We start from the raw sequence: 17924 nt of genomic DNA, 5'->3' as shown, positions 1-17924 counted from the left end.
TTAGAAAACCTTTGAGAATAAAACTGTACTTCTCAATTAGATTCACTGCTGGGATTTTAGTTTTGCACATCATTGCAATGTCTCACAGTTAAATTTCTTCAAATAATATCTCAGCTTCTCATATTTCAGAGACATCATCTGATCCTTTCTGACCAAAGATGGTGAACCATATTCTATAATCTCTCCAGGACTTCAACGCTATAAATGGACTCAAGCTTCTTCTCCATTTAAAGAGAGCTCTATTCTGCCATTATTGATGTATCCAAAGAGCCTTGGAACCATATCAACTTTGATAACAGAACAAATTTGGTTTAGGAGATTTATTTTGTCTTTGTCACAAAAATATATTTCACCATCAAACCTTACCGGAGAAGGTGAAACTTTGATAATGGGGACCAGAACAAGGAAGATAAGATGACAAACCTGGGAAAAAAAAACACAGAGATGGAAACCTTAAGAAAACCTCGGAATCCCATCGAGACTTCACTGGAGAAGGTCAAGCAACAATCTAGAAATACTGAAATCAAAAACTGAAATCAAAACCCAGAAAGAGAAAGTGGTACAGAATAGAATGAAATTCAAATATCAAGATCTCACCTACAAGTTTTTGAAAACCTAGAATAAGGTTTTTCAGGATCTCACATGAAACACAGAATAGGATATAAAGTCTAGAGATCTCGTATGAGTAACAGAGAGAGATGACGTACCTGAGCTCAAAAATGTTGAGTTGCAGGATTCTTTTCTAACAAGAAGTGCTTGAGAATCATGACTCTTTGGTGAGATCACCCAAGAAGCATGATTTTCACAAATAAAGCGTAAACAGAGAATTGAGGTGAGTCTTAAAAGAGTGTTTGGTTATAAAAGATTGTTTTTTCATAACCAAACAGTTTTCTTCATTTGAGAGATGAATCTTGAGAAGTACATTCCTAGAATCATCTAGAATCATCAAACCTAACACAATGCAAAGAATGAAGCAGACTTGCTCTTGATTTGTGTTCTGGAAAGAGTTTCTAACGAGTGAATTAACACAATAACAGTAAATTTACATTAGATTGATACAAAGGAGATCTCTCTGATAAGTTTGTAATAGTGGTTACAGACTTGAAAGTTGAACCAAAAGAAGAGTGTAGGTTACTTAAGATACTTCCTATTGATAGTTAGACTTGCCATGATAACAAGTGTTTGTTGTTGGATCAATATATAGTTAGTCTACATCGAATAAATATGAAAACAACATTCCTAAATAGAAATTTTATAGAAGATAAAAATATCATGCAACTTTGAGGTTGTGTTATACCTAGACAGTATCATAAAGTAAGTTTGAAGGAATTCTTTACCTAAAAAGATTAAAAAAGAACAAACAGAAGCTTGTGAAAACTCTTTTTGACTTGTAGCAAGAACCTAAACAATAGCATGAAAAAAGTGGACAAGGTTTTGGTATCAAGTGGTAGTCGCATAAATGATACTGATAGGTATTCAGCAAAAATGATTTACATTAAAATTTGGATGCAAAGGACATGATAAAACTGATGTGATACTAGAGTCAAAACATCAAAAACAAAATACAATAATGTTATTTTAATCTCACTAGGTAAAGGACATACTTGGGAAGTATTGTTATGCTAATTGGGTTGTTGATACTAAAGCATCCTTGGCTACTACTCACAGATAGGATACACAAAGTGGTCACAAACAGGATAACTGCAATCCTCACCAATATTAAATTCATTATTTTCACTATGCATTTATTTAGCAGAAAATAGGTATAGCTATTTTGTCTCTACACATTCATATGAGGTCATAGTCACTCACATGTACGTAGCCCCATCAAGTTGGGTTCTTGTTCTGTCAAATGGCAGACTAGCGGTCAAAAAATAAAGGTTCTATAAAGATCCCGGAGAAAATGAAGAATATGAGCAAAAGAATGTATTCAGAAACTGAGTTCCCTAAGTCAAGTTAGTAGAAGAGAACCAATCTTATTGCTAGAAGACTAAAATCTGAGATAAAACCTCCTTTCTAATAGTTGCTAGTGGAAAATACATGGTTTCTTCTCAGCCTTGTATGGCATATACTAGTGCTTCATGATTTTTTCTCTTTCAACCTTTCTGAGGATGCCCTGCTTTGTGAACTTTTTTAAATTCTTGAAATAATGTAACAATCTCTTTCTTGTTTTTGTAAGATTTTTCCTTTCAGCTTGTGACTTTTTATTTGATTTTTTGTTACTACAACTGTCACAACTTCTTATTCTATTGCTGTTTATTTCTTTTTCGATTGGATCTGGACATCAGGGATGGATTATTTTACTTACGAGATGGTTCAATATGGTATGTGCTATAAGGAGGTTAACTTCAAGGTTTCAATATGAAGGGCTTTAAGATCTCATAAATATGGTGAAAAGTCTAAAAAATTTAACGAAGCAATACTATATACTTCTATTTTCTAATTTTCTTTTTTGGCACAGAGAAATCCACCAAAAGAAGAAAATTTTGGGGAAGAAACAGGAGGGAGGGAGGGAGGGAGGGGGTGGGGGGAGGATGTGAGAGAGTAGACAGGGTCTGAGACCACATGATTCTTTCTTCTCCAATCAGTCTATCTAACGTATTGCTAGGCCTAAGCTGCATATGCCTTTTTAACCACTTCTCCTAGGGACATCTTAGGGGAACTCTTTTAGCACTTCAACAGAATCAAATCCAATAAGTCGTCAACTAGTTCAAGTTTAGATGTTCACAAAAATGGCAACTTAAATGTCAATCTCCATATGGAACTAGCATGGGAAGATTAGGATATAAAATCATAGGTCAGTCAAGTGGCGATAGAGACACAAAGCTACTTGTTAATTTCACATGCATTCAGTAACTATTTTTCTCCTTGTCATAACATAGACATCTTGCCAATCCCATCAATTTACATGTTAACCAATTTGATAAAGCAGAAAAAACTGACTATGTCTTCCTCTAATGCTATCAGCATGAAATCAATAATTGAACGATACAACAAAGCAAAAGAAGAGCATCATCAACTGCTGAATCCGACTTCAGAAGTCAAGGTATTCTTTTATTATCTGCTTTCAAAATTTTCTCATCAATAAGATTTCGTTTGGATCAGTAATTGTGAGGCCTGAAAAAAATGTTATTATTGTTATATAAACTGAATCAACAGATAACAGTATACACATCTAATTAATAAACAGCCTAAAATTTATGTTGATAACAGTACACTCATCTAATTAATAAACAGCCTAAAATTTTTTAAAAATATGGAATGTTATATATATGTATATATACTTTACTTTTCTGCCCCTTTCTTGTTCCCAAAAGTTTTTTAATAAATGGGTAATCTAGTATTTCACATTGAGAAAACTTTGGAAATGACATAGTGATACCATGAGAACCCATTTTTACCCACAACTAGAAATAACTTTTGACAATAAGATAAGGGGTAAAGAAAGTAAGATTATGCTCTTGCTTTCTTTTTCGAGAGAAGAAGTAACGCTAACTTCTGTTGTAGCCAACCTTTCATTATGCGTATGTTAGTGGTGTGTCTACTTGAACCAACTTCCCATATCCTGAACCCCATAAATGATCTTTATAGGAGCGTCTAATCAATGAAATACCATGAGAAGATCTTAATCATCCAACATTTCTGATACATTTTCATAATAAATATGGTATTGGTTGTTCATAGCAAATATGCTCTATGATCCTTTTTCTCGTTGTCAAGGGTCATTTGTTAGTTATAATGATCTTGAACATTTTCACTTCCCTCAACAGCCATTCTGTCTCCTCCCCCAAATAATTTGAATGACAAGAAGTCCAAGATAAACAATACAACTGATCATTGAATCAAGTAGAGCATTTATGGAAACCATAAGGATCAAAATTAAAAATGATAACAGAACACTGAACACAGCTGTCATTGAAGTATATCCCAATAAGAAAAAAGGAAAAACCAAAACCAAAACTTGGTTCGAGAAAAGCTTCCTAGTTATCTCATTATCGACACCAAAGAGGGTAGAAGTCCAGGAAAGCCTTTGGTTGAATCTCCATTGGCAACATCCTAGAAGTCATGACTATTTCCCATAGCAGCCAAAGATACCATCCTATGATAATAGAGGTACGTATTTAACGGTGCTCGATCTTGAAATGACAGAAAACAAAAAGTTCACTGGAGTTGTGAAGAGTCAAATCACTGCTAAGAACTTCTGAAACTTACTTATTCCCCAGAGCCTGAATCATTGGATTTAGAGTTACCTTCAACAGTAGCCTAGTGGAAAAGCTTAGTCAATGGAGAAGAGCAAATAATTTCACTGAGAAAACAAAATTGGCTGAGCAGGATAAAGAATTTCATTTGAATTAGCAGGAAAACTTGCTACACAATATCCTGGATTTGGGAAATGAATTGTTTCTGGTTCTAACATCATGCAAAGAACATTTTTTGCAGTGCGTCAGTATGCTGTTCAGCCAAGTCAAACGATCTACCTTCTAATAGAATGCTTAAATATGGACATCTATAGTTATCAAGGGGGCAAAGCAGCCCTAAAAGCAACGTGAAACCAACAAGGTGACAAGGCACCCCCCCCCCTTCCGAGGCAACACATTCATAATTATGTGGACATCTGAATTAAGATCTCAGTCCATTTGTCATGTTGGCATGTCCGTTCCCACCCTAAGCATAACTGGTTTCATAACAGATTGCTAATTTTCATCCTGCTACCATTCTGCTGCCTCCATTATGGAGGCAGAACATACCTGTGCTAAGCATATGAATCTTCTTTCCCTTTCTCTTTTTCTTTCTTCTTCATCTTTTTTTTTTTTGGGGGGGGGGTGAGAGGGAAAGGTACCAGCTGATGCATAAGGATTCATCTGAGACAACAAAGAGAAATTACTCTCATCTCCCTGAATTATCACACATTTACTGACTGAACCTATATTTTCTAGAACTACTATTACCCCCCTCATGATTAATGATGTTAAGTGTCCGTTAGATGTTAGTGTAAAAGGTCCTTTGTACCCTGAGATCTATCACTAAATTTGAAAAGACAGCTACTCTTTATTTAAATAAAAATCAAATATAATAACCCATAGGATTTTAAGAGGTGGTGAAGATTCACCCCCTTGCCCATTTCTTCAAAATGGTATCTGCATTGTTTTAAGTTCAACGTAGAAACTATGAGTGTTTGATTGAATTGTATGTATGTATGTATAAATTGTGCTCCAAATGAGTGTTGTAGAGGTTTCCCACCCACCCTCTATAACACTCTAAACCAACGTCCACCCTTGCAACCGACCCACTCCTAATCCACGTTCTTCCTAAGTTTACACACACACACATGGTTGTCAAGGCGACAAGGCAAGGCGATAGAGGGCAACGAAAACCAATGTAACACCAAGCAAGGCGACGCCTAGGCGACAAAGCGACACCAAGTTGCCTTGACTGAAAGATGGACCTAGGCGCCTAGGTGCCACAACATCCCTTTGCTCCCTCTGTTTTCGTCTCCATGAATCCCAATTTTCCTTCTTTTTTTTTTCCAATTCTTTTAACCCTTCTCTTCTCCATTCGTTTGACAATTGTGTCCTGGGGCCAACCATCCCTCTCCTCTCTTCTATCCCTTCTTCTGTCCCTGTGGGCCACTCTCTAATAGGTGTCTCCCCTCTTTTAATTCTTCCACTTCTTCTGTGGGTCCATCCAACTCACTTCTTCATACCTTCAATGAGCCTCTCTTTTGGGTTGGGCCCAGTTCGGTCCTCCCCTCTCTCTTCTATTGGGTCTAACCCAATCCTTTCTACTAACCCAATTCGTTCTCCTTGGGCCTTGATTTGGCAATAGAGAGAGATTATAATTGCGGGAAAGATGCCTTTACTATACTGAGCCCACGAGTTCTTCCGATTCTGATACCCCTTAACCTCTGCTCCCTAGGAGAAGTAGTAGGTCCACTAAGGGGTGCTACCACCTTAACGACGACTTCATAGTTTTGCTTTGGGCCGTGTTAGCCTCGTTAGGGCTTTGCCCATTGTCTTATTGGTGTACTCCCCCCACCCCACCCCCCTTTTTCTTTCTTTCCCTTTGATAATGAATTATTTATTCATCCAGAAAGAATCTTAGAAGAAAGGAATAGTACTCCAAGCAGAGCAAGGGAGAGAAACAAGTATCTCTCTATGCAAACCAGAACTAGGAATCTTCTTCACCATCTCTCTCCAAATCTCCACTGCACAGCCTGTGGCCCATCTCCTAGCACTGATCTACAAGGTATAGAATAATCCACTGATGAGATTTCCCAAAACAGAGCTGCAATGCACCCTAGTTTTGGTAAATGTTCTGAAGGGGACCTCATATTTGTAAAATAGGTAGGCAGAGGGAGAGGGCAGGTGAAAGGCTTCTGGGTGGAGGACTTCAGATTCCAAAATCAAGAGTACCAGGCTAAGATTTCAGTTGTAAGGCTTACACACTGAGAGAGAGGAGTTTGCACCTTCATTCAAAAACTCCAGCTATTAGGGTCTCAACAGCTATGGTTAATGTCAGCTCAAGATGAGTAAGTATATTTCCCTGATTTTTAAGTTGGATGTTATCATAGTTCTCTATGTGAAATGAACCATGTAATAGAAAAAGGTCAAAAGTTTCTACTTGGTCAAGCAAACAATGCCCTTCTGTTTCATATACAACTCCATAAAATTCTCAGATCAGGTGCCATATTGCCATAAACAACCAAAGGTCAAAAGTTTCCACTGGGTCAAGCACACCAATCTTTTGAGATTATTTTTAGGTCCCAGCAATGTGAATTAACTTACACTGCAGTCAGCTGCATAAAGCTCTGATATTGAAAGGTGCCATACTGCCACTAACCAACCAAAGATTAGCACCAATGACAGCTTAGCACACCAGCCTTATGACTAGACTACTTTTAGGTCCCAATATTGGTGTTAGTGTTTTGCACAATATTCACAGTGCTTTATACACATTCACAGCTAGAACTATATGCTGCTGCAAGCATCCAACTACTTCTCCCTAGCGTCAGTGAGAAAGCATACCTTGCCATGGGTCTTACCATACCATTCCACTCCCGCCCTCCAGCCCGAGTGAGTGAGCAAAGCAAGCTATACCGGATACACATTTGAAACAATTGAACTTAATCTAGAAGTACGAGCCCCTGCCCCCTTTTTATTTTTATTTTTAAGAGTCAAGTCAGCAATGAGATGACAAACTGCTTCAAATAATTGATAAACCCAACGTAATAAGCACCAAGATGGCTACCTAATGATTGACTTACCTTAATATGACCATATTGTTGGTGTTTCTAGGCCTATCTATGTAGATAGGATATTTTTCAATGTCAAGAGGTCACTGACTATGTTAACACTTGATGGTTGATGGTTCTTCCATAAAGCTGGACAATTGTGGGGACCAACATTCACAAGAAGGTTCTGGCAAAAAGTGGCGGAGAAAACTTCCTAAATGCTTTCTTTAGCCTTAGAAAAGCTTAAATGAAAGTTACATGTGACTAGAGCTGCAGTGCATACCAATACCTTATGACAGTGCTCTATACTTGTAAATGTTGTTTCGAAGTTTGACTTGACAAAAGCCTGGGCAAGCATAAGTGCAAAAAGCATCTTCAAAGCAGCAGCAAGATAGAGGACTATATCATGGATCAAATTTGAGAAGTCGTCCAAATCTAGACGTCTTGTTTACAGGGTTATTTTGTTTGCTTCAGTCAAGGCCATGACCTAATCTGTTGTGTATGCACCTGGAGAAGAGAAGTCCAAAAAGCCATTAAAAGATAGTTTGTTTGTCTTGCAGAATGTCTCAACAACACTTCCCATCAAAAGATAGGTCAACTGCTTGACTGAACAATTGCAGGATGTCTCAACAGTATTCCATTAAAAGATTGTTTGTTTGTCTTGACTGAACAGTTGCAGGATGTATCAATATTCCACTATAAGATAGTTTGTTTTTCTTGATTGAACAGTTGCAGAATGTATCAACAACATTCCACTAAAAAGATAGTGCGTTTCGCTTGACAGAAGAGTAGCACAGAATGTTGTAAGACGTTTGATATAATGATGGAATGCGAGAAAAAAAAGGTTATAGAGCACGGAGATTATGCAGGGATGCAGTTCTCACATCAACTGATTTTCCAGCAAATAAAACAATAAAAAACTTGACATAATCTGTTAGAAATGCATTTAGAGGAGGTGGATCCTGTCATGCACATGCCTAGTAAATTTCTCCACCACATGCACGGAAAGGGAATGGCTTGGAGTTTCCTTAGAAATTCCAGCACCATTGACAGTCTCTGCTGAAACCCTCTCGGGAATCAAATCCTCACCTGTCACCTCACGGCAACTGTTTCTGAAAGAGACTAGCATGCATGAAAGTACATTCTGCCCAAGAATGTTCCCAAATCTAGAAAACATATTTGCAAAATGTGGGAACTATTCTGATATACAAATCAGATTGAATCTGTGAGACAGAGAAGAATGACACAGCAAAGTGTAATGCTTTTCAAATATTTAGGGAATTTGTTTCCTCAAAATTGAGAAGCTGCTGGTTGTTTTTCAGGATTCATTTCTAGAATAAAATTCTTGTGTGAGACAAATGGGTTTCCAATCAGAAGAAAAGGCAGCAATATCACTGGGAGCTTGGATTTTGGATGATGATAGATTTGTGACTGCTGGTAAGTTCCATTCCTTGTGGCAGCATGGCATCCTGTTTTTATATCATTTGTTCCTCTCTCCCATTACCCAAAAAGGGGGTTAAAAAATAAAAAGTGAAACTTTCCATAGGGTCCAGAAGAAGAAAATCCAAAAGAAAAAGAAAGCACAAGCTTTAGGAACTTGAGCAATGATATTCCTAATTCTTCTTTTGAAAAACTAGAGATTTGATTCATTTAATTCCTAGGGGATGGGAGGACCAATGATGATCAGTACTTGTAAACTTAAACTGATACTTCAGTCATGAACATGACCTTTTTGTTGTTTTATCAAACTCCCCAATTATAACCTTCTTAAATCCTATCCTCAACTTAGAAAGACATATATCATCAACTTTTGATTCAATATTTAAGAATTTTATTTTATCCTACCCAATTTTATATATATATCCATAATTTGTTTTCAAGATTTTGATAGAAAGTCAAAAATTTTGAGATTCAAGCACTGGTTTGATCACTTGCAAGAGTCAAACCAGGATGGAAATAGATTTCCAATACACCTTTATAATACTTTATGAGGAGGTTGGTAAGGCAGCCAAAGGGATTCCAAGAGAATATCATCCTACTATTAGTAGAAACAATTGATTGAAAACATCAATGATTAGCTTTCAGAGGTTAGACATTCCTGGTCTGAAGTTTCTAGAGAGTGTTTGCCAGGACCACAAAATCAAAGTCAATTTTTTTAATTTTTTTTCGGGGGGTGAGGAGGATCTTCAATGCCGCCGAAAAAGACGAACAGAAATATTAGCCAAACAATGTACCAAACAAACAAGACCATGAGCTACTTTGCTGGATTACCCAGAGAACCACATCTTATCTCATGCCTCAAGAGTTCTAGTCTGCCACCATGGTAAGAGGAATTTAACAGCCACACGACAATCAATACAACCATACCTAGTTATAGTTGTCATGGAAATGTGACCAAGCCCCAAACCAAAGCCATGATATTCTTTGCTTTGGGGTGAATCCTTTAAGGTTTTAATGTGTTCTAAACATAGAGAGCTGCCTGTGGTTATCAACTAGTCCAGTCTTCCCCTAGCCAGTGTAAGACTAAAGAGCTTGACACCTGCAATGCCTCTTCCATTTCTCGCCCAACCTTAAGGGTTCAATGGCCTTGGTTGTTTCTTGGGCATGGAATTCTCCTTCTTTATGGCATAACATATCATGGGCCCGTACAATGTTGGGGTCCACATTGATACCATAAGTAACACCACAGCCCCATGCTAAAGCCATGACGGTATCTGCATCGGGGTCAACCCCTCAAGTTTTAAGATACATCATGATCTTAGGGAATGCCAGGGGTTGTCAAGTAGCACGGTCTCTTCCCCAAAGCCAATGTGGGAATAAATTTTCATAAATTGTGTGCCTTCTTCATACATTATCGGATAATGTACTTGTTTTACTTGCCAATTATGTCTCATATAGTCATATCATTCAAACACTGTGTACATATATAGATTTAGGTTTTGGCCCTTATTACCGACCACATGGCCATTTTCCGACCACAGCAACATTCTGAAACATTAAAAAAAAATCACTAACGAATTTCAAGAAAGTTGACCTGACTGCGATAGCTGTTCGAGATGATCTTTCGAACCTTGGTTTCAACAAGGTATGTTGTCACCTCAAACCCAAGAAAGAGCTCGACACCTGGGCGGTGCACTGCCAAATCTAACCTGTCTTAGAGTCATCAAGATTAGTTTGAACAACAGGACGACATGCACCAGAAAGCCTTCTTCAGGAGAGGAGGCTTTGTGGAAGAATCCATGGCAGTGCTGGGTGCTGGGTGCTGGGCTTAATTACGCCAGATTGGGAAGAGAAAGCAGGAACTTAAAGAACTTTACAGGCCAGAGAGAAAAATCCCCGTTGTTTAGTCAGTAGAGATCATCAACTTCTGTTTTCCATTTTTCTCCCCCCGTCTCTGGCTTGCGTTCCCACATTGTATAAGTTGTTGATAGACAAAACAAGTGGAGGATATTCGGTTGGTTGATGTGGTCATCTCCGCTTATTTTTCCACTTTTAGCCTGTTTGGACTCATCTATGTGCTCTTCTCACTTTTCTTTTCTGATGAATCTTTCTTCTGTGGTGCTGAGGGGGGAAAAACTCTACGAGTAATACATTTGGAAGAAAGAGCCATTGCATTACAAAAATAATTTTACTAATGAGCAGGATGGCAGAATTGAAGCTTGAGGTCTTCTACAGAAGCTCAACAAAAATGCAGGGCGATAGCCAATGTATTGCAGATTAGCAATGTGATGGATGAGAAAAACCAAATTAAATTTGGCTGATAACTCCTCAGTTATAAGTTCAGTGATGCACAAAAGCATCAGTAGAAGAAATTATCTTCACATGGGTCAAGAAGAAATTATCTTCACATGGATCAGCCTTTCTATCCTAGCCTGTCTGAAAGCTTTGTTTGAGCGAACAAAAAGCATAATTGTGAAAGTATTTGCATATTCTTTCTTATCCTCTTTTTCCCAGATGCCTAGGCGTGTAAAGTTTCAAGACACCCTCCAAATCCGCCAGCACAACCTCATCAAGTCCAATATTTCTAGTCTTTGTAAGAAAATGACAAATATCAGCTATAGAAAACTGCAGCCCAGCGCTACCCTCAGCATATAAGAACATAGACTAATTTGCTTGTTTGTGTGTGAGCACCCACACAAAAAACAGACGTGTGCATATCAAAATATGAGTGAATCAGTTGGAACACCATAAGGATCTCAAACTCTCTGTATGGTGGGCAAATAAATGCATGAATGTGTGTGGCGACGCATACATGTTGCATTAGCATGTGCAAGACGCAACAAGAAGGACATTAGATCATACAAGATATAAGGCTAAACTATGAATGTCTTTCCTCACTACTTCTCCTAGGTCCATTTCAGGCCTCCCTTAGACCCTTTAGCTCGAATGTAAATCGGATCACATCCCTTTGTATCGGCACAGCACAAAAACTTCACTTGAACATTGCCCCATCACCTCAAACAATTTTCTTGTACCTTATCATATACAACTCTCAGATTAGCTGTAATATAGTCATTCTTTTCTTTATCCTTCCTAGTTTTTCCACCATACAATCTTAACATATTCATCTCCACTACACTTGGTATACCTGCAACATTCGACGTCATAACCAGTATTACCCTACAAAATTTCTCCTTCAAGCTTTGGAAGAATATATTGATCACACAACCCGCTAGACACATCTCTCCACTCCAGCCATCCTATTTTAATTCATTTGAGAAATTATCCTCTATATTGCATTCTTCATTAAGGATTTATCCCTCTAAAAAATTCACTTTATGCCATCTCTATCATCAATTTTGACTATCTTGTTATCCGTCGTAGTGTTATACACTTATACTGCATCATTGTTATAGTTGTCCAAAAATTTATTGATTCACGAAGGTTGATCTCCACCCCTCCTATCTGGTATTAATCGTTACTTGTCTCATCCAGCAAAACAATATCATCAGCAAAAAGCAACATGAAGGCACCTCATCCAGAACTTCCCTGGTTAAAATCATTCATGATAACTTTCTCTCTAGCTCAAACACCACTCAGCTTTCCTGCATAGATTAGATCAACAGAAAGACCATATGTGCATGTATGTCTACCTGTTGGAACACCATAGGTGTGAAAACTATCGAGTCAAACTAGCATCCTGACATTCTGAAAACCTTTTTAAGAAAGAAATGTCATGTGTAACACCAGACAAGCTAGACAGAGCTTGCTTTTAAACACTGGGCATAAATTTCCGTTTGCCACAAGACAAGCTAGACAGAGCTTGCTTTTAAATACCAAGTTAAAGGCAAATCTCATGCTAAACAGAGGTTTGTATTTGGGAATTGACTAAAAAATGGAACAAAATTCACTTGAAATATTGAAGATTTTCCATTCTTGGAAGCTCAAAATGAAACTATGATGGACAAAAAAAAGGTTTGAAACCTGGGAAAATTCGACGAAACCATGCGAAACTTGGGAAAATTCAGGAACTGGGTCGAAACATGGTTCCAACCGGCTGGACCAGACAGGCTAATGACTTAAAATCCTTTTATTCGGCACGAAACAAAGGCGGAAGGCGAATTGGGAAACCTCATCCCCCCCCCCCCAAAAAAAAAAAAATCGACCCCTTTGAGATCATTTTAGCTCATCTCAAGCACTTTAACTCACTTTTTTTTGTGATTTTGGCTCGTCTTGGTGGATATTTAGCGGTTATAACTAAGTTTCCCAAATTTTTGATTTTTTTTCTTTGTTTCATGGTCAAATGATGTTGGGTTCCTTAAAAAAAAATTCCATGGTCTCTAGTAGCTAGATTTACAAATGTATGCTATTGGATTTGATTTTTGAAGTGTGCTATGATTTTTTTTTTCCTGATTATAAAAAATACCTAAAAGACTACAGTTTTTTGTTTGTTTCATGCTCAAATGATGTTAGATTGAGCTAAATTAATGTGTTGTCTCTAGTAGCTAGATTTACAAATGCATGTCTTTGGATTTGATTTTTGAAATGTTCTACTAATTTTTTTCTTCTGATTTTTCATGTATTTAATAATTACTAATAATTAATATTTAATTATAAAAAATATTTTTAAGTAGGAAAAAATTCCCAAATGTTTGCGAATACCTTAGTTTATAAGTAACATGTGTTTAGACTAAAATTAGAGTGGCAGTTTTGTGTTTTCACGATGATTATTATATACAATTGTGACTTTATATCAAGCACCCACTTTTGAGTAAAAAATAACTGTTGAACATAGGTTGGCAGCATGGTAGGCCTCTGACGGATGACAAGAAGAAGCTAAGAGTGTAAAATGCATGTGCCATTGTCTTCTTTATACTCTAATTAGCTTAAATGCATAGTTCCACCCCAAAATACTCCCTAAAACCTGTCGAAATTTGCCAAAAAAATCCCAGATTTCCACAAAATTTCTCAGGTTTCGACCTAAGTTTTCCATTTTCACAGGGTCAATACTCGAGTTTCCCTCGAATTTTTTCCATGCATACATCAGAAAATTTTATTTCAATCACACAAGTTAATCTCAAGAGTGCATTAAGTTCATTCTGATGTAGACTACATATGATTCCAATCATCGACTATGTCTGCGTGAAATTTAAATTTTAAGGTGTCAAAACTCCCAAACTAATAAAAGAAAATTACATAAAATAAGAGTCAAATTTTTTTTTTCTTGTGGAGTTTCTCTTCATTTCAGATCATGCTTCTTGTTTTTTTTGTTTATTTATTTATTTTCTGAGGGTAGTGGGGAAGAGGGGTGAAGAGGGAGCAGTAGAACAGAATCAGATACAAATACACAGGAAAGAAATTCAAATAAAACAGCATCAACAGAGATTGTGCCACACTGAAACTAGATAATTCTAGAATCACAGAATCCACCTTTTTAGCTACTGAAGAAATAAAAAAGATTTGGATCCCCAAAACATATTTGGGGTCTCAAAATCCCTACATAGCATGCAGCTTGCCTGCATCATTTTTGAAGCCACAACAATAGATACACAAGCATGAAAGCTGTTGCAATAGCCTGCACAGTAGTTTGGTCACAACACACAATAGTTTGATGGCTGTTGTGTTAACAAAAATGGTGCTTATAGGAGGGACATCAAAGTGTGCTAGCAACCAACCCTCCCCACCCCCACCCCAAAAAAGGGTAGATTAGAGTAAGGACATTGCTTGTTTAGGTTAGAAGCAAGTTAGTTCAGCAGTCAGCAGTCAAACTACTCACATCACCCACCTACCAACTTCACTAGCTTTCCAATGAAGTATCCTCTCAGATAGTAAGTCATTGAGGACTTCCGTAGCCACTGACTTATAAGTGAATCAACAACTACAACAAGAACACCAAGCATTATCCAACTAAATAGGGTTGGCTACATGGATCCTTGCCTTCCAGTCAACTTTATTTGAGACCACACTAGATACAAACCTTAAGCTATGCCTATCCTTTTTCACCACTTCTCTTAAGGTTATCTTAGATCTATCCCTAGTTCTTCTAGTTCCTTCAATCTAGATTAAATCACTTCTCCGTTGTACAGAGGCAATTAAGGTTTTTGCGTTGGACGTGGTAGTAACACCTCAAAGGACTTTCTCGTAACTTGTCATACTACCAGACCAGCTTTAATGTGATCATTCCTCACCTTATCCTTTCTAGTTTTGTCACATCCATTTTAGCTCGTCATTTTTCTTATGATGTTTCTTAATAGCCCAACACTTTGTACCATATATCATAGCGGTCCCATAGAATTTTCTGAGTGGAATACATCAATCACACAAGACCGCAGATGCACCTCTCTTCATCCATCATATTTAATTCTTTGGGAAATATCATCCTCTATATCGCTTTTTTATTTATGATTGAGCAAAGGTACCTAAATAATCACTTTGTGGAATATCCTTCTCATCAAGTTTCACCACCTCATCATCTATCCAATCAACCTAAATAACACACCAAATGTTCCATCTCCGTTCTACTTGGTTTAAAGCCCTTTGGAAAGCCTTTTGATTCCAAAGTTGCTCTCCATGACTCATGTGAATTAATCCAGTACATTTTATGCCCATAAAACTTTCATGGAACGGAAGTTCAGTGCGGAAACCACTGCCCAGGTCTCTCGTGCTTTTTGCAAAAAGCTTTCATCCTACGCATTCTTCTTTATACTTTGTGCTCTTACGAATGCATAATTTTTTTTCCTGCATCATGTCAGTTAACATCTCTCAGATTTATTTTAGTAAAAAGGAGAATGAGCTGATATATCCAATCCATTCTACATTTATTCCCCACGGCAATCTATAAGGAACTATGACAAGAGTTTGAGTAACTAGCATAGGTCAGGGGCCAGTATTAACAAAACAATTAGCAACAACGTATAGCCTGTTTGCATGTTAAAGCATTCTAGAACTTGTTTCCAGTCAACAAATTCCATCATAAACAAGCATGGTAGAGGAGAATGCTAAATGTTTCATGTATTGATCAAAGCATTTGGGTTAAAAATTTGTTGCTACAATGAGAAAATAAGAAGGCAAAAGAGGACAAAGAAGAAACAGGAATATACCAAATAAAAAGCCAAAAGATCTTCAAATACTCATAGATTTGCCACACCAGGGAAACCATCTTGATAAGTTACATTCCTGCAACAAGTACATTGCCAGGCAAATCTGTCAAATTACCCAGAATTTCTGCCAGAGGATTTGGGAATCAAGTTTCTTTCACCATGTGCCAAATTAGGTTGTCTCAAATCTTACTCCTCTAAATAATTCATGGTGTCTGCAACAAGTCATGGTCAGGCAAATTGTCAAATTACCCTAAACTTCTGCCAGCAGATCTGGATATCTAGTTTCCCTCACCATGAACCAAACATGGCAGTATCAAATCCCAATCCTCAAAAGAACTCATGTATCTTAACTCATTAAGAAAATTAGCAACAGAAGTCTCTTTTTATATAATAAAATATTTGACTAGAAGTACAAAATTACCAAGAATATACAGGAAGCACCCCAGGAAAGATGGTAAAATTTGTCAAAGCCTGCCACAGTACACTAACCCATCCACTGATATGGCGGATCTACATTAAGTAACTGGGGTTCATTATTATACGTGATGGTTATGAAAGCATAATATCATGCCACAAGTTCTCAGTCTAGTCCTTGTATGTATTATCCTCAATGGGACAGGAGTAGCACTGGAAATCTGCCAGCATTCTACAATCTTCCGGCAGGTTTAGATGCCTCCATATCAAGCAAAAGGCAGAAATATCAAGCCATCACAGGGTATGTCACAATATTAGTTCTGTCTCAAATCATCCACCTTCCCCATCTGCTTCACTTGTACCTCACAGTATAGTTATTGGTTCTTTTCTGCAGGTTGTCTCCAGATTCCAGACCATCAGCGGATTGCCAGTCACTAGTTTCCTTGGATCATAGATTGGATTCTGAGCCTTCAAATCATCTTTTGAATCTAATTCTACGAACAATGTACTCTCAGATCAACTCAACCACAAGCTCTCAATAGGTTTGTACCTGGTGAAATGTTGTTTCCTAAGGCCTCCTTTAAATAGAATTCCTTGCTTCTACATCATTTTACTCAAGCCTCAGCCCTTTGAATAACACACCTCAAACTAAACTAAGTATCTGGTAGCCATATGGAGGCTCTCCCACTCAACTTCTTGTCAACTGAGCTAGTTGTCCATGTGACAGACTGCAATATTTGAAGTTGTGACAATCAAAATTAGAGAGAAGCAAGAAGCAAGAACCATTTCAATTGGCATTGTTCTCCATGTCTCCTTTTTCCCAGATATATGCCATCATGAGCAAAATATTAAGCCAAATATCTGCCCCTTCTCTTCTCCCGATGTCAAATGCAGAGACCACCACAATCTTCCTAAGAACCATTATAATTGGTCATTTTTCCATATATCCAATTTGAAACAGTGAGAAAACAAATTGCATGGTTTTACGAGGTTTTCTTTGATGACTTGATATTTTTCTTTTGAATTCAGAAAGTCAAATACACAGTCTACCAACAAAAAATAAAATCCAGCCCAACATACAAACATCCCCATGTCTACTGTCTGTAGGAGAACTTTTACAATGGTATATGCGGAGTTCCCCTGCCTTCATGGTTTTACGTTCAGACAAGGAGATCTGTCAGAAATGCAGCTGCCAAACTTGTTTATCATTTACACACTTAAGAAAATTTAACCGCACACGCATACCCACACCCAAACCCCATATGGCATGATACATGTAGCTACGGTTGGGTACAACAAGGTTGTAATACATTTTTGCCCCATGTCTTATTCCCAAAGTTCTTTAATGCAGGGGTACTTTGGTCATTTTAATTTTGAATGACCATTTTATCCATACTAAAACAACTTTTATGAATAAGAAGGGGCAAAAGTACGATTACTGCTTCTTGGTTCACCAACTTGGTGACTACATTCAGACCATGGAAACTAGTTACTTGTACTGTATATATCTTAAGAGCACCAGCTCAGAGATATCTACAAGCATTCAATGTATTGTGAAACTATATTTGCATAGACCACATGAAGTAGGGTTGCTGTAGGTGTTATGTCAAGTTGATCAAGAGTTGACCAGATGTTGGAAGTTACAACTAAATCATGTCATCAAATCTAGAGTATGGAGGATTCCTTGTGTAAATAGGACAGAAATAAAAAAATAAAAAAAAAAAAGGAAGGAAATTTTA

At 37.5% G+C, this 17924-nt stretch overlaps 2 protein-coding genes and 1 long non-coding RNA gene across 12 annotated transcripts in view; 2 read left to right on the top strand and 1 right to left on the bottom strand.

The window, feature by feature from the left end:
• The window catches only part of LOC149017083 (uncharacterized), a 73934-nt gene that overhangs the window by 2462 nt on the left and 53548 nt on the right, over window positions 1-17924 (bottom strand). For 6 of the 8 annotated variants that reach the window (XR_016172769.1, XR_016172773.1, XR_016172771.1 and 3 more), the window contains one exon: window positions 3041-7738. Coding sequence is in view for 1 of the 8 variants with exons in the window: in XM_089151395.1 (XP_089007521.1) it covers window positions 15802-15847; window positions 15962-15983 (68 nt within the window). In the remaining 7 variants the exon portion in view is untranslated. Of the gene's footprint in view, window positions 1-3040; window positions 7739-15771; window positions 15848-15961; window positions 15984-17924 lie in introns of those variants that run through there. The other 2 variants (XM_089151395.1, XR_016172774.1) reach the window with 2 other exon arrangements.
• The window catches only part of LOC149017084 (MADS-box transcription factor 23-like), a 50549-nt gene that overhangs the window by 14464 nt on the left and 18161 nt on the right, over window positions 1-17924 (top strand). For all 3 annotated transcript variants that reach the window (XM_089151393.1, XM_089151394.1, XM_089151392.1), the window contains exon 3: window positions 2968-3046. In XM_089151393.1, the coding sequence (XP_089007519.1) occupies window positions 2968-3046 (79 nt within the window). The remainder of the gene's footprint in view (window positions 1-2967; window positions 3047-17924) is intronic.
• On the top strand, window positions 8568-16847 carry LOC149017085 (uncharacterized). Its single transcript, XR_016172777.1, has 3 exons — window positions 8568-8668; window positions 16391-16486; window positions 16580-16847. It is a non-coding gene; the product is annotated as an uncharacterized LOC149017085 (long non-coding RNA).

Source organism: Hakea prostrata, chromosome 4 (genome assembly GCF_041222555.1).
Source record: "Hakea prostrata isolate BN-2017 chromosome 4, UWA_Hpros_2, whole genome shotgun sequence".
Lineage (NCBI taxonomy): Eukaryota > Viridiplantae > Streptophyta > Magnoliopsida > Proteales > Proteaceae > Hakea > Hakea prostrata.
Note: the sequence above shows the minus strand (reverse complement) of the source record. Positions and strands in the feature narration are given on the sequence as shown.